This window comes from Aquila chrysaetos, chromosome 12, assembly GCF_900496995.4.
Source record: "Aquila chrysaetos chrysaetos chromosome 12, bAquChr1.4, whole genome shotgun sequence".
Classification (NCBI taxonomy): Eukaryota; Metazoa; Chordata; class Aves; order Accipitriformes; family Accipitridae; genus Aquila; species Aquila chrysaetos.
The window spans coordinates 33,097,586-33,112,677 of NC_044015.1; the positions used below are offsets into that span (position 1 = coordinate 33,097,586).

Below are 15,092 nucleotides of genomic sequence, written 5' to 3' on the forward strand. Positions count from 1 at the left end.
AAAGTCTTTTTTCGGCACCTGGGGGAGCGTTCCCAACGCTGGATGTGACCTGCTTGCACATCGCAGCTGCCCCAAGTCACGGCAGAGGCTGAGCAACGCTGCTGTCCTCCACCCCGGGGACCCCGCCGTCACCAGTGTCCACGCTCCTCCCCAAGGGATGCAGGAAACCACAAAATGTCCTCAGACCTTGTGAGCAGGAGGCGGAGGTCTGCGGAGCAGATGTAACTCCTCACAGCTAATGCCAAGCCAGGAGGAAACTTTCAGCTGAAACCCCAGCAAAAAACAGGCACAAATCCAAAACTGAGGGGGCTTGGCCGTATAGCAAAGATCCTGAAGGGAACTCGTGACCAGGATTTACATCCAGGCGAGATGGAGCCAAAATATTTAAAGGCGAGATGGGGTCCTCCCACCCTCAGCGATCTGGAGCCAAAATATTTAAAGGCGAGATGGGGTCCTCCCACCCTCAGCGATCTGGAGCCAAAAGAGGGGCCAGGAATACACCACGAGGGCTGAAGTTGCATCAGCTGCTGCCCTACAAGTCCAGGGGGGTGAGCAACAGCTCCCGGTCAGGGAGTTACCCCGTCGCACGAGTTTTTGGAAACCTCACGGAGTAGAGAGCCCGCAGTCCCGGAGCCGCCCAGGATCCCAGCTGCAGGGATGGAGGGCAGGAGTCACTTGGGAAGAGAGGAAAAGGTTCGAGGGGCAGGTTTGGGGCAGGAGGGATGTGTTATTGTGAAGAGGGCGTTTGTCTGCCCTGGAGGAAGGAAGAGGGAGGGTTGGCCCTGCTCCTGAAGGCAGGTGCACGGCTGAATTTATCAGCGGGGAAGGAAGCAGGGAAGGAAGCAAGCCCGGAGCGCTGGACGGCTCCATCGGGCCTCACGGGCGGTCATGGAAAGAGGCCCAACACGGCGATGCGGCTTCACACGGCTTGGCAGGACACAGCTGCGCTGCGGGTGGGAGCCGTAAGCCCCCTCCAAGCCCCCCCCGAGCTGTGGCACCGGGCTGGGCTCTCCTTGGCCACGCGATGCCCTGCACAGCGTTCACCCCAGCAGCCTGCCAGCACAGCACCCCGTCGACCGGGGAGATGCTTATTCCCAGGCAGGGTTTGAAGGCTCTGCGTGCCCGTGCAGATCACAAGACACAGCAAAGGGAGCAGTGGGTTCGCTCCGGTTATTCCCAGAGAGGCAAAGGACGTCCCCGGAAAAGTTTGCCTCGGCTATGCAGCGTCAGGAACAGCCAGTTCCCCCTCTTTGTTCTACCAAGTCCTGCACAAGCTCAGAGACAGGGAGTGAGAACTGCCTCAGCTGTGGATCAGAGGGCACTGGAGTCTTGCCATTTTCTAAGGCACAGGGAAAACGAGGCGCAGATGAAAAAGCACTGGAGTCAGCATTTTAAGTGAGGGTAAGACCATCATCTTTCAATCTGCACTTCCTTGATTGCTGCGACAGCCGCCTTTCACAAGCCAGGGTGTCTCCCCGGGGAGCGGGACGGGCTCTGGGTTTCCTGCTGACGTGGGGGTACATCTCCCTGGCGCGACAGGGCTGAGTGGGCAGGCCGGGGGTTTGAGATGCTGATAACAAAGAGCCTCCGGCTGCAAAACTTGCCCCACCACTCCTAGCAGGAACTGCTGCCACATCCCCGGCCCTGGGCTCTCCTCCAGCCGGAGGCAGACCACAGGCAGCACGGAGGGAAGGACGTGGCTCCTACAGCACCTGGTTCAGCCGTGAAGTCCTTGCTGCAGGGGCTGAAGCCTATACGGGGCCACGGAGAGACTCGGGCTTCTCCTCCGTCAACATGCCCACTTGAGGGCTACCAAAGATAGACGCATCCAGCTCAGGAAGACCCCGGCCCACAAATGGCTGGAAATGGGCAAAGCGATCTGGAAAACTATCGCAGGATGTTTGCCCTCCCCAAGGCAGCCCATCTAGGCTCTAGGACATGGCCCCCCGGGCTGGGGGAACCGTTGGTCTAACTCAGAGCAGCCCACCACGTTATCGACCATATAGGAGCAGCGTGGGCATCTAAATGGGTTTTTTGCACAAAACTCACCCCAAGCTCACAAAGCTGAGCAGACAGGCTCATGCAAGCTCCGTGTGTGCCAGCAGCTCAGAATAAGGAGACAAACCTTCCCTCTAGCGGCTGCACGGCACATAAATCTCACAGTTACCTTCTCTCCCCCCGCCAAGACTAACAGGGTTATTTTCACCAGCCCTTAGCCTCAACACACATCCTAAGCGCATCGGATCATAAAAACCCTATGCGAGTTTTTAGTGGCCAACTTGCACAAAGCCACGGATAGACCCGGGGGTCCGTGCCCACGCCAAGGCTTGTAGGCGCCCGTCCCCGTGGCCAGCCCGTGCCGAGGCTACGCCAGGCAGCCGGCAGCGCGGTTCATGCACAAGTGCATCCCGGGCACTGGAGGAGCCACACAGCCACAAAACGCCGCTGGCCTATTTCTGCAGCGAGGGTGGTTTGTGGGGTCAATTCTTCAGCTGAGTCACTCCCCCGTTACAGCAAGCATTCAGTGGGATGGAGGATCAGGCCTAGAGTTTCTCTTGGACCTTTTTATTAGGAGCCTTCGTCCCAGCTTCAGCCTCATCACCACCACAGCAGCAGTCAGCGCAGATCTGAGTGTGCTGTTCAAGTCTTAACTATAGCACGAGCACACACATTAGCATACATATTTCCAAAAGTACGAAAAGTTTCCACGTTTCCATTTACAAATCAGGGAGCTTATTCACACTGTGTCAAACTTGCACCCTACAACTGGGCCACTGAATATTGAAACAACTCTTGTTTTCCATGACCAAGACGCTCTGGTTTGATGATGCAGCATCTCAGGCTACCGGGCTACCTGCTCTTATAATCTGCATTCCTACATGATGTTAAAATCTGTAGGAATACAGATGATAATCTGTATACAGATCATACAGGAATACAGTAGGAAATTGCTGTCTGAAGCTTCCCCGCTCACAACAGTGTTTCAGTGGCGCAGTCCATCGCACTGGCTTCCTGGAGAAAACACAGCAGTAACGTTTTCCAGGGCTGCAGCAAACGCCGTCCCCAGCAGCAGACCTGAGAATACCTCCCAGGAGGGTGTGCAGCATTCAGTTTTGTAAACCCTCCGCCATCTCCCTGCCATCGCACACACACGCACATACAAGTCCAGCCAGCTCTTTCCTCCTCTGCTCCTCGGGGTGATGCAATACAGCACCAGATCACTGACACCAAGTCAGTCACTTCTGTGCCAAGTGGTCTCACCCTGACACGAGGAGACGTGTTATGGCGTGCACTTCAAGGCACATGAATACACCTGCAGAAAAAAGCCCTTGCTCCCTCCATCAGTCCATTCCACTTCTGCCAGGACCAGAAAATGCAGTCCCTTGCAAAATGGCTGCAGGCAGTATGATCAACTTTGCCTCTTCAGTGTGGGTCTGAAAAACGGTTCCAATGCATGCAATGCAAGAAATGTTTCCTTTTCCTGACTTTGCCATGTCTGTCTGTCTTAAACCCTCGGAGAAGTCCTTAGCTTGGGATTAATCACATGATGGATTAAAAAAAAAAGAAACCTCAAAATTACAGGTAGTGACTGCTACAGCCTTTACTAGAGACTTTGGTCTTTTAAGCTCAGAAAGAGGCTCAGGTGTAGATCTGGAAGCCTTGAATTTCACTCCTGTTGCCCATTACTCATCCAGAGCTGTTATATTATAGCTATATTAAAAATGAATACAGCAACTCTGACTTTTTCAAAGCAGGAAGTGAATAATGAATCAAAACTGCCCTTATTTCAGCTAAGGGAAAATGATAAATGGAGCACAAATGCTATAGAAATGGAAAGGCTCTTTAATAAAGGTGATTTGCTGTTCAGATAATAACAGCCCTATCCACACCTCCTCTGATTATTCCCCTGCTATGCACGCATTCACGGACCCAATGCAATCATAAACAAAAAGATGACATTACCAGGGAACAAGATCACCTCCTTGCAGCAAAGCCCCGGGACAAGATGTGCCCCTTCTAAAAACATCTTATAATTCCCTGAATGGACAAGAGTTCACACCCAACATATATGAGTTGCTGCTAAAATAGACTCCAACGATAAAACCTTACTACCTACCTTTAGTGCTTAGCTGAACAATGCTCATCTCCAAAGAACAGGCTGAGAAAGTACAGAGTGACAGTGAGTATTACAGCAACAGGGTCCTACAATTACACTAACAGATTGTGTAAGAGCCCTTTATAACTAATCAAACCTCCATATCAGGTCATGGTTAAGGGCAGCACAGAAAATCCAATACCAGCCCTGCCCAAAAAATTGGTCTTCCTCTAACAGAGAGACAAGCTGCATACCCTTCTTGCCTCCATTTCTTTGGAAAAGGAGGGAATGCTTGCCACCTTCAGCAGGCTGATGGGAAGACGCAATGTGGCCTGGACATAACAGATAATTAGTGCTAAGGGCAAGTTAGTGCCAGGGATTTGATGTGGATACAGGAAATATTTCAGCACTGCTCCTGGGAAGCTCCTGGATGTCCTCTCTTTACTTGTCTACCTGAGCAGCAGTGGTACGCTGGAAATCCATGCACAGGCTGCACATCGCACTGCAGCAGTATGCCCTTGTCCACAGACGCAGTGGCTGCCTCTGCTGGGAATGAAACAAGAGCAGCTCAAAGCACAAATGCTTTGGGATTCTTTTGTTGAAGGCAGGTTTAAAAAAAACAAACCCGCTGCAGTCTGTAAAGCCAGAATCTTACCAACACTGCCGTGTTAAAGCAGCTATGCATATCCATACCAATACATTTTTTTCATGAGATGTCACTTCGCAACTGAGAAGCCGGTTGGTGGCTCGCTCTCTGTTACTATGCCAGTCCATCTTGTTTTTATTATGGGTAGTGCCTTTCCTGAAATGGGAACAAGAGCTATTTTCTGTCCCTTCAAATACCATTTGTAGCGTTCGCTGACTAGATGCCAGTCTGAGAAAAATTAATTCTATAAAGCAGGCAATAATTCCTCTACACTATTAAAAAATATACAAAAATAAAACCATGTTCATAACATCCTACTCCTCAAGAAAAACATCTCTAAGACAGCCACAGGACAAAATTAATATATCAATTAAGAAGCACAAAATTCCCAGAACAAATCTAGTCACACTATTTTTTTAATCCTGAGAAAAACACAGGCCACAGTATACATCTGTGGAGGGAGCCTCACACACAAAGTAACAAAGAGGAGTCTGTTGTAGACCATCGGTCCTATTCTTTTTTCTTGATGGACAAGCCCGTATAAATTCCACACAGATTAAAAAGCACTGGACCATGCAATTATAATGGCGGAGGGCATTTAAAATGCATGTACTGAGAAGAAATACTGGTTGTTCTCTCTCCTGATGTCAATATTGTCCATTACATAGCTCCCACTCTATCACTTTATTTCAGATTTCAAAATACAGCATGCAGCAGTAAGTTACAGGATGGGAAAATGGCTTGTTCTGATGAAGTTATGCTGAAGTACAGGGCTCCATTTTGGCAATTAGTTATTGTCATTCAAATGGCCCAAGTCCTCATCTTGCATCAGTGCCAGACAGGCTTGGCTATCACACTCCCAGGATGTCTCCAGATCCTTTCTGTAGCCAAACCAAATTTGTAAAACAAAAAGAGACAGGACCACCCCATCTAGGAACGCCCCTGCCTACTGCTGGCTCGCTTCACCCGCAGGTCGGGCTCTATGACTTGTCAGAAACCTGACCAGGTCTCAGTTCTCTTCCAAGTCCGCTTTGCTCAAGCTCTGCTATAACTGACATATATTTAAATTCACTAGATCTGTGGTTGAAGGTCTCCACTAATTCGTAGGTCTCAGAACGATCTGTTGCATAGAAAAGCTGCACTTGATTCGCCAAGCACTGTGCTTCATGGACCACCTGCGAGTTAAAACAAAGAATGTGTTACCATCAGGTTTTATTTGAGTATCCTGTTGAAAAAGACTCTTCAGCAGCTGAAAGACTGCAGTCCTACTCATCGAATGACTCAATTCCAAGTCACCTTAGTTTAGCAAATCTCTTAACAGACCACCTCCCTCTTGTTCCTGACCTACTTACATACTTTAGCATCGTGTCTTTAAAGTGTTCTCCTGCTGAGCATACACCTCAGAGGTCAAATATGTCTTTCATGATCCCTGCCCACTCTAAGGCACTAGAGATGCACCAGAGTCTCATCTTTCCCTTCTTACAGTTGACCTATTTGCAAAAATTGATTGTCTACTGCGATACAACAGGGCAAATGCATTCCCAGTGGACTCCTTTGTGCATAGTTTCAGAACTGGTATAAGTAGGTCAGTTAGAGGTGGGATGCTTAGTTATCTTGTTCCACCAGTATAATCCCTACTCCTATTAGTCCTAGCACTGTACTATTACAGACATGCAAACAACAGTACACCCACGCATAAAGAAAAGAGCAAAGGCACACAGAAACCTAACACAAAGCTCTGGAGGTCTCCTGATTTGACAAATAGTATTAAACTTCAAAACACTGTTTTAATTTGTTGGCAGGTAGCAACAGCTTTCATTTAAATTTTCTTCCATTAATAAGAAAAACAGAAGCATTTCTATGTTTTTTTACAACAATAAACTATAATGCCCAAAGGAAAAAAAAAAAAAAGAAAAAAAAGAATGCATGAGCTGAAATCACCAGATAGACAAAGACTGATGATTTGCCTTTAGCTTTCCCTTGTATTAAGTAGATTAGGTTAAAGAAATCTAGTAGACCATTCTTTGGGAAAGGGTCTTTCAACGACTTCACCTTAATTTGGCTTTAATTCAAAGCTGTAGGAGGAGTTGCAGCATAAAATGAAGGAAGCCAATGAGCAGATTTCTCTTACCAAGAACTTGGAGTCCATTTCTGCTGTCATTAGTACTATCCCTTTTTCCTTTTGCAGCTCAGGATAATGGTACAAGACCAACTGGCTAGGAGCAGTTTCACCTTGGGTCTGAAGGAGATAAAGAAACCTGTCAGCATCCCATAAAGAACTTCAGCTCTACTGCAGATTTGGAGGCTTGATTACAAAACTTTTGAGTATTAACTGCTGTGGAGGCAGTCATTTTTCAGGGCTTAAGGGTCAGTTCTAATTAAAAGCTCATTATTCCTGGTATTTACAGAAAACAAGAGATTTGCAGTTAGGTTGGGTTTTTTCTTGACTAAAGAAAAAGAACCCACAGTTTCCAGACGACATTTCATCTCATAGCATCTACTGGTATTTTAAGTAGCTTGCACAAACAGTTCTAAAAAGCTAGGCTCTTGCTTCTATTTTGATGAGACTATTTGACTTCTACCTCATTCTCCTTTAGATTAGAGAGACACTTAATACCCATAAATTTACTAATTTACCTGTAATTAATTTAGTAATTTACCCATTATTAATGGCAGTTTTTGCCTCATAATTCTTTTCAAGTTAAGCTAGACAACCTGTTTGTTAAATAATTTAGCAATTATTATATATTGTAATATGCTGATATATTTCTGGATCCTGAGCCATTTTTGGACTTTTTATTTCAACCACTCACCTGAATGTTTATTAGGGAAGTGAAGTGCAATTCTGTTCCTGACCACTGCCCCACAAAGAACTCATAGCCTTCTTTTCTTGGCAAAGCATACAGAAACTGCAGAGAAATGATAAAAAAAAAAAACAATCCTCCCTTTCATAGAACAAAATGATGCCCATGTCATACAGGCCTCCAGCATAAATGCTTTAGCAGGAGAACCACAACAGAAAATGGGGTTCTTTACCCCACCAGGACTGACAGGACAGCAGGAACCAGACTTCAAAGCAGACAATAAACCAGCATTACCTTAACAGTATCATTTCATTAGAAAATATGTTGGCACATATTTTTATTAGTATTATATGAGACAAAGGAAAGGGAAGGACAGTGGAGAACATTGACTGGCCTTTTTGTTTACTTCTAGAAAATTAACAGCAGAAATGGTCAAATATAAGATAAGGAGCATTCAGAGTATTTAATCCTGTAATTTAACCAACTGTTCCAGAAGAGGCAGCAAGCATTTTCTCTCCAGAGATTTACAGTCTATTCAACTCCATAGGCTAGGGACTTGCTCATTTTCCCACACCAAGTGAAAGGACAACATGGGAGCAGAAAAACATGCAGGATATCTGACTAAATGCCAATGCACTGTACAGAAATGCACTTAAAACTATATAAATAACTTTCCAAGCTCCAAGTAGCTTGGGAAGCCAGATACATTTGATCTTGCTTTTGGCAAGTAAAATACACAGGACCCATCCATGAATTCAGTAGTGTCTCCCATTCAGACCTACAAAAGCACTCTTCTCAGCAAAATCTAGCTACTTTGTTTTCATACAGGAATGAAGCATTTCACTTCTGTCTCAGCATGGTGAAATTTGCACAAAGTCTATGCTTCAGCACACAAATTACTGTAAAAACACATTGCTTTCAACAATAGAAAATAATACCAATCCAGCAGCACATGGTACAAAACTGCAGAAAGATATCCTTTAGCTTGTTAGCTGTTCTTCGCTTTCATAGTTTAACTTCTTCAAAGCAGCAACATCCTCATTCACACGGGAATCTTCTAATTGAAGCTTACAAGATATCCACCAACTCACGTGAGAAACAGTGAACCCAAATCTTGGGAATCCACTCATTTCCAAAATAACCATATTACGCGTTCTCAGTATTTTATGCTTTGCTGTGCTGGCATACACCTAAGACACAACCCACAGAGTATTTACTCTGTATCTGTAATAAAGGGTTTGACTACACCCAGTTCCCCTGTCACAGCTGTTAAATTACAGTGCTCTGCAACAGAACATATACTACTAAATTTTGCAGAGCATGCCATATAGTCTTTTTTGACAACTCACACTCCCTTAGAGATGGAGATGCATTACTGACACAGCATAGTGCCTGCCCAGTATAGCTTCCATGCAAATAGCTCATATGAGCTTACCAACATTTACCTATCACAGATCACCAGCATGGTGAAGAAAGCATGGCTATGCACATTTATGATGAGGAAAAGCAGGCTAACAGATGACAAGGTTCAGCTCTTTCAGTGGACAGAACCCAAACATATTGATTTCCTGTCTTTTTCCCTTTCAGATACTCCTTGCTTATCTTCACTGCCAGTAAAGAAACACAAAAAGAAAGAGGAGCAACTCACACCAACTGTTAAGACAAGAGAACTCACTTTCTCCATGTACATGCAACGTAATGCCAGGGTGACACGTCGCTATAGCTAATAACAGTTCCTCCAGGTTAAAACAAAGATGCTTTAAGCAATAAGGAAAGGTAAGCAGGAACATCAATGAAGCTGCCCTAAAAGGCTTGGCTCTTCACAACACTGTATGGAAGAGACTTAACCACAAGACATCAACTAATGGAAACTGGAGGCATGTAGCTAAATCCATTGCTGGGGAGATTCTGTGCTCTCATTTCCAAACCCTACATCTCTTATATCTAGAGGTCTGATAGCTAGATCAAACTGTTTAATACATATGAATAGCCATTGCTTTTACTTGAACACTATGACAAGTATTTGAAGACCTAGATTTTACTAATTGAGCTAATACAATGAGTCTGAATACAGGAGGGTCAAAAGTTTATGAATTAGGCTTTAGAGAGGAGAAATGCATTACAGCTATACATCCATGCATTGCGAGTCTCTGCCATACATACCGATGGACATTTCTGGGCTCTCTTCCTTATTAAATCAAACTTCTCTGCCTTTGGGGGAGGAGAAAGAGAAATTCAATTTTCATAACACATATGTGGATGCACAGTTACTCAGAATCATGTCATTAACCTTTACAGGATACAACTTCCATCTATAGAAGGTCTCACTGCGGCAACAGCTAACAACGTGTGCGTAGAAAACTGTGTTTAGTTCTTAGTTACCTAAATGTCATTGGTATCCTGTTTTAACAATGCTGTCTCTAAGATGCAGCAGTAAACTCCTTGGATTCAAAGCTTTATTCCTTGGAGGTGGGGGGCCCACGCTTCATGCTTACGTTACATCCTTTTTCAGTAACAGCTCCACTGCATCATGTGGTGTCAACAGTTGAGCAAGACAACATATCCCTGGCCCCAAATTGTGGATTTTACATCATAGTCATCTGTGCTTCAGTATTAAAATGCAGCCTAGATATTTACTCAAGTAACATACTTATTGCTTAGGTTTATATTAAAACCGCAAACATATTCGGTCATCCCTGATGAAGCCTGGCAAATCTCATTCATGTGTTCTCTGCATTCCCCCAAATCTTTTGCCTGCTCTTCTCTTCCCAGCACCATTACCTACTCTAAGGTGTTCAGGAAAGAACACATGCTATTCATCAACACAAAATTCCTCCGTGTGTGCTTTTGAGCACTCAGGAATTATGTGAGGCCTTTCTTCCAGCCAACAAAAAGCTTCTAGCAAAAGACGTAGGTTTTTTCTCCCCGATGATGACACCACGAACTACTTCCTAACGTGCCTAGGATCTGGTTTGTATTAAAGCCTTAAAAGCTTCCCAAGCTCCTCTAAAACAGTGCACCAAAGAACAGTTCCAACCCCGCTAATAAAAAAACCACACCATCCTAACTGGAGTCCCGGGCTTTGGCCCTCTGCTACCGTAAATGTGCAATTCAAACTATTTTCACAACATCCACATGTTGGGAAAACTGAAACACAATGCTGCTTGACTTCAAATCCCACACTGCCATTTTCAGAGCATACAGCACTTCATACATTTAGAATACAGCCTCCCAACAACTTCAGTTGCAGCTCAAAGGGCCAAGTACAATTGCAAATCAGACCCCAGATCTAAATGAGGTTTCAAGAACTCAAGGAACACACAGTTCGTGCCCAGCTGTGAAAAGACAGATTTAAGAGATCACGATCACATAGAGACTTTGAAGCAAAGAATAAAAAGAAATCCCAAAAGCGAAAAAAACCTCCTTCAGCCTAATGCAGATTAACAACAATTAACATCTGGTAAAGTTATCAGGAATAAGAAATATGATCTTATCACAGGAAGCACCATGCAATCTCAATAAAAGACAGTGCTGCCAATAATTTTAAATGTACGAAAGTAAGTCATAAGTGATTAGCCACGTGCGAGTTATTAGCCAAGTGCTCTAGTACTGCCATATTAAACTTGAGTTAGCGGTCCATGCTGCAGGGAAGAGGGGAAAAAAATGAGCAACTCTGAGAAAAAATTATGTGAAAATACAAATGCTACCTTAACAGAAAAAAAGGCCCTGCGAAGAGTACTGGATATTAATAATAAAAAAATGCCTGGAAATTCCAGCCGGGTGTGCAGAAAAATGTAGTAGCTTTATTGAGACTGATGAGAGGAAAAAAAAGGGATACACATTTTATGAAACAAAAGCCTTTACTTGGGGCAATAAGATCACTCAATCCGGAAAGAAAGTTTGTTCTTGAAACTTCATTTTCCCCTCAATGATTGCTTTTAAAAGCAACAGAAACACAGTTAGAAAGGAAAGCTTTGCACACTGGCCTTTCAAGTGCATAACTGCAGGGGAACTACTTACAGGAATAACAGCATAAACTGTATCTTTTGCAGAAAAATACTGATTCCAAATCTGTAGGAAACAAAGGAGATGAGATACAGTTAAAATCAAGCATCTAGCAGTAGTATTAAATGCTTTAAAAAGAATTCTATTTGTCAACTAACCTTTGTAAGCACTCTGAGAAGTCAATTTTCAACCAAGCTGACTGACTTCCCTGCTAATGCAAAACACTTCTAAGGTTCCAGAGTACTTGTACCAAATGACAGATTTCAACTAGATAACAGAAATAAGCAGTGGGCTCAGAGGTGGCTTAAGATTTACTAGCCATCAGAAGTGCTTCTTATATTTTTCCCAACAATCATGCTAATGATTTCTAGAGGGTTTGAGGTTTGGGGGTTTTGGTTTTTTTAATAAAGAACATACAAAACATTTTCAACAGAAGCCAAGATTTTGCATAATGCTCCTCTGTGTTGACAATCTTTTTCTTCACCACAGCAGGATGGCAATACCTATATAAAAGCTCAAAGTCCTTAATAAATGGACAAGTACAGGTAAAAGCCCAGTGAAAAAAAAAAACCACTCATGAGTTACCAAATCCACTCCCTGCTATAACTGCTGGCACACCATCCCCTCCAGAGCACATAACCACTTCCATAATGTTCTCAAGCTATCAGGAAAGCAGCTAGGTTTCTGCTAAGTTGAGCCAGAAGTCTCCTTCATATGTGCTCCTCCCCTTCAACGATCATGCCTACATAGTTTCTTGGCATACAGTCTGATAAGGAAAAAAATATACCAGATCCACCTTAAGCTACATCAGAAATGTGCAACAGATGTGACTTATAACTAGATAAAAGGGAATACAGCGCAAAGGCAAGCACATATTAAGAGGAATAACTTGATTCACACTGTTCTTCAAGCAAACAAACAGACCCACCCACCCCCTCCTTACCCTAACTAACTTTAGTGTGAGTACACAGGCTAGTGAATGATACGTAATGCAAACAAAGATACAAAGTGGCAAAAGCTTTGCTTTTATTCCTGCAAAACAGATGTAGCATAATCCATATGAACTACCACTAGGATTTCCCTTTACCTGGCTTCAAACCTGACAGGAGCTTGCTAATGACAATTCAACTGCTACACATTAAATGACAACAGTAAGAATTACAGTAGAGACAGTTTTTGAGTGATCAAGTCCAGATGTATTATTTATCAAGTGGGTACATCCTAGGTGAATTTACCTATATGAAGAAAACTCTGTCTTCTACTATTGAATATGCACGTGAATGTGCTTTTTATAAATATACATCCATAGCCATCCTCACATCTAGATTACTATTATGCACAGATGTGGAGCAAACTTTATTCCATTTAAATCCATCACCTGTTTTATCTCCTCCGCTGATTTTTCCTTCACCATCTCAACATTAAGAATCGAATCAAGTGTCTGCAAGAGAAAGCATAAGGATTTTGGCATGATGACAGTTCTGTGATTCAAGTGAGAATCCAGAATGAATGGATGCAATTACAGAGAACAAAATCAAGCTAGAGGAACTTAATTCAATTTACAGTGTGACGTAGTCCTCTTAATTGCCAAAGAAACTAGTAGATCTTGAGCAGTTACACACTGAGAAGTGGATTCACACACTGAGGCAGAATAGAAGAGATTCTGTCGGGACACAGAACACACTTTGCTCCAGTTGTGCAGATCTCTACTGAAGCTGCAAGAGGAGCTGCAGCCTTTTGCCTTCAGCCACACCAGACACATGCTCTGTTGGCAGATTTACACAGAAAATTTGCCAAAATACAAGAATGTGAAAGAGAATAAAACCATTCTCTTGTCCCTCTGCTGGCTAATCTCTGGAAATATATTTACACGCTGTAAAGGCAGCTTAACCCTTTCCATTTATTACTGCAAGCATTCAGTACAGATCCCCTAACTAGAAGGAATTTCCAGGGCGTCAGAGAGAAAGGACAGTATAACAAAAACCCAGAGTGCTGCAAGTTTTAAGATTGAACATGAACCCAATAGCAAATTAAAATCTTATACTCAAGTGCAGCATAAGGAACATTAGTTTACGTCAAGAAGCTCTTGGCTGAAGCACTAATGGTAGCAATACAAGTTAATCTACACCCTTGATTTGCCAGCATGTCCTCTCCTAACACTTAGGTTCGTTTCCCTTACCTTATCTTTTGTGAATCCGCCCTTTGATGTCTTTGTGCCCAAGCCTTCTGCCTAGAAGAAAATATTCTTCTTTATTTTTTATAGCTGATGCTATAATACTATTTATTTGCCTCCCCTGCCATGCATAACATGCCTGCTGACAGGCTCCTGAGTAGCAGGTCAAGTTTCAGATACCTGAAGATCACTGCAGTGCATTTTTAATAAAATAAATGATTGATTAGGAGAAGTAAATAGGAAGATGAGTAACTTAATCTGAATTATGAATTTAAATGCCAGAAAGGATTAGTTGAAAGCAAACTATTATGCATTTTGGATATGATATTATTGAACAGTTTTCTTGCATTCACTAAAAATTGATAAATGCAAGATCATGTCACTCCATCTGGCCAAACTAATCTGGAACTAATTAAACATTTAAACAAGGCTTCAAGCACAGAATTTACAGCCAAAAAAATAGCAAAATAATACACTGGAATACAGAACAACACTTTTAGCCACCAGAGTGTGAAATTCTGGGGCTCCTTACTAACAGGAACGCTGTATGTTTGTAACATAATGCTGATCCTCTATAAATGACATTACAGCATTAGTAGATATGAATTACAAAGAAAATTGGCCTTGCCTTTTCCTCCATGCATCTGATAAACTCTCCTTGACTAGAATATCCCACAGGCTGCTTTTTCGCTTCATTTCTTTTTTCCATGCGGGACTCAAACACATCTGGACTGGATCTGAGTCAGAAAAGGGACTATTAGCAGTACTGGGTGATTAACGCCATTTGCCCTTTTAAAATGATTACTGCGGTACCGATTCACATTCTAAGCTTAAAATTTTAGTTTCTTGTTAGTAAAACTGTATCTTACCAAGCCGACCGTGTTGGGAGACGACTCTCTCATCGACTTGGTGCCAACGACGTGTGAATCTGAAGGCAGCATTTGGCCTACACCCACTAATTTTCTCGTAAGGGCGCAAAGCTAAAACCCATCTCCCCCCTCCCAGAAAAACCCAGCTCCCCCAGCACCCCCTTCTCCCCAAAAAGCAGCCCCCACCCCGCTGCCCCCTCCCCTCCCCTCAGGGCCCGGCTCCCGCCATTTCCCTCGCAGCCCCCGCACCTCCGCAGCTCCCGGATCTTGTGCCGGTACTTCTCGTAGAAGGGGTTCTCCTCCAGAGCCGCCTCTCCCGGCCCCGGCCCCGCCACCCCCCGGCTCGGCGGGGCCAGCAGCCCCAGCGGGCGGAGAGCGGCGCGGCTCCGCAGGGCCGCCCCCAGCCCGCAGGCCTGCAGCAGCGGCCCCGCCATGGCGCCCGCTCCCTCGCCGTCCCTCCGCCTCAGCGCTCCGCCCGGCCCCGCCGTCCCGCCCCCGC

At 44.3% G+C, this 15,092-nt stretch overlaps 1 protein-coding gene across 1 annotated transcript; it reads right to left on the reverse strand.

The window, feature by feature from the left end:
- Positions 1-5,140: 5,140 nt before the first annotated feature.
- ATPAF1 (ATP synthase mitochondrial F1 complex assembly factor 1) lies at positions 5,141-15,068 on the reverse strand. The gene is made up of 9 exons (XM_030032302.2): positions 14,843-15,068; positions 14,353-14,461; positions 13,731-13,781; positions 12,930-12,992; positions 11,567-11,617; positions 9,710-9,757; positions 7,556-7,651; positions 6,874-6,981; positions 5,141-5,917 (listed from the first exon to the last, which is right to left on the reverse strand). The coding sequence occupies exons 1-9, from the start codon at positions 15,025-15,027 to the stop codon at positions 5,723-5,725; spliced, it is 906 nt and encodes a 301-aa protein (XP_029888162.1). The 5' UTR covers positions 15,028-15,068; the 3' UTR covers positions 5,141-5,722.
- Between the last annotated feature and the right edge of the window lie 24 nt (positions 15,069-15,092).

Coding starts and splice junctions, on each gene's coding strand:
- ATPAF1 (XM_030032302.2), bottom strand. CDS start 15,027: ATGGCGGGGCCGCTGCTGCAGGCCTGCGGGCTGGGGGCGGCCCTGCGG. Junction 12,993..13,730: donor GCGGATTCACAAAAGATAAG/GTAAGGGAAACG, acceptor TTTCTCTTGCAG/ACACTTGATTCGATTCTTAA. Junction 5,918..6,873: donor AAATGGACTCCAAGTTCTTG/GTAAGAGAAATC, acceptor TTTAACTCGCAG/GTGGTCCATGAAGCACAGTG.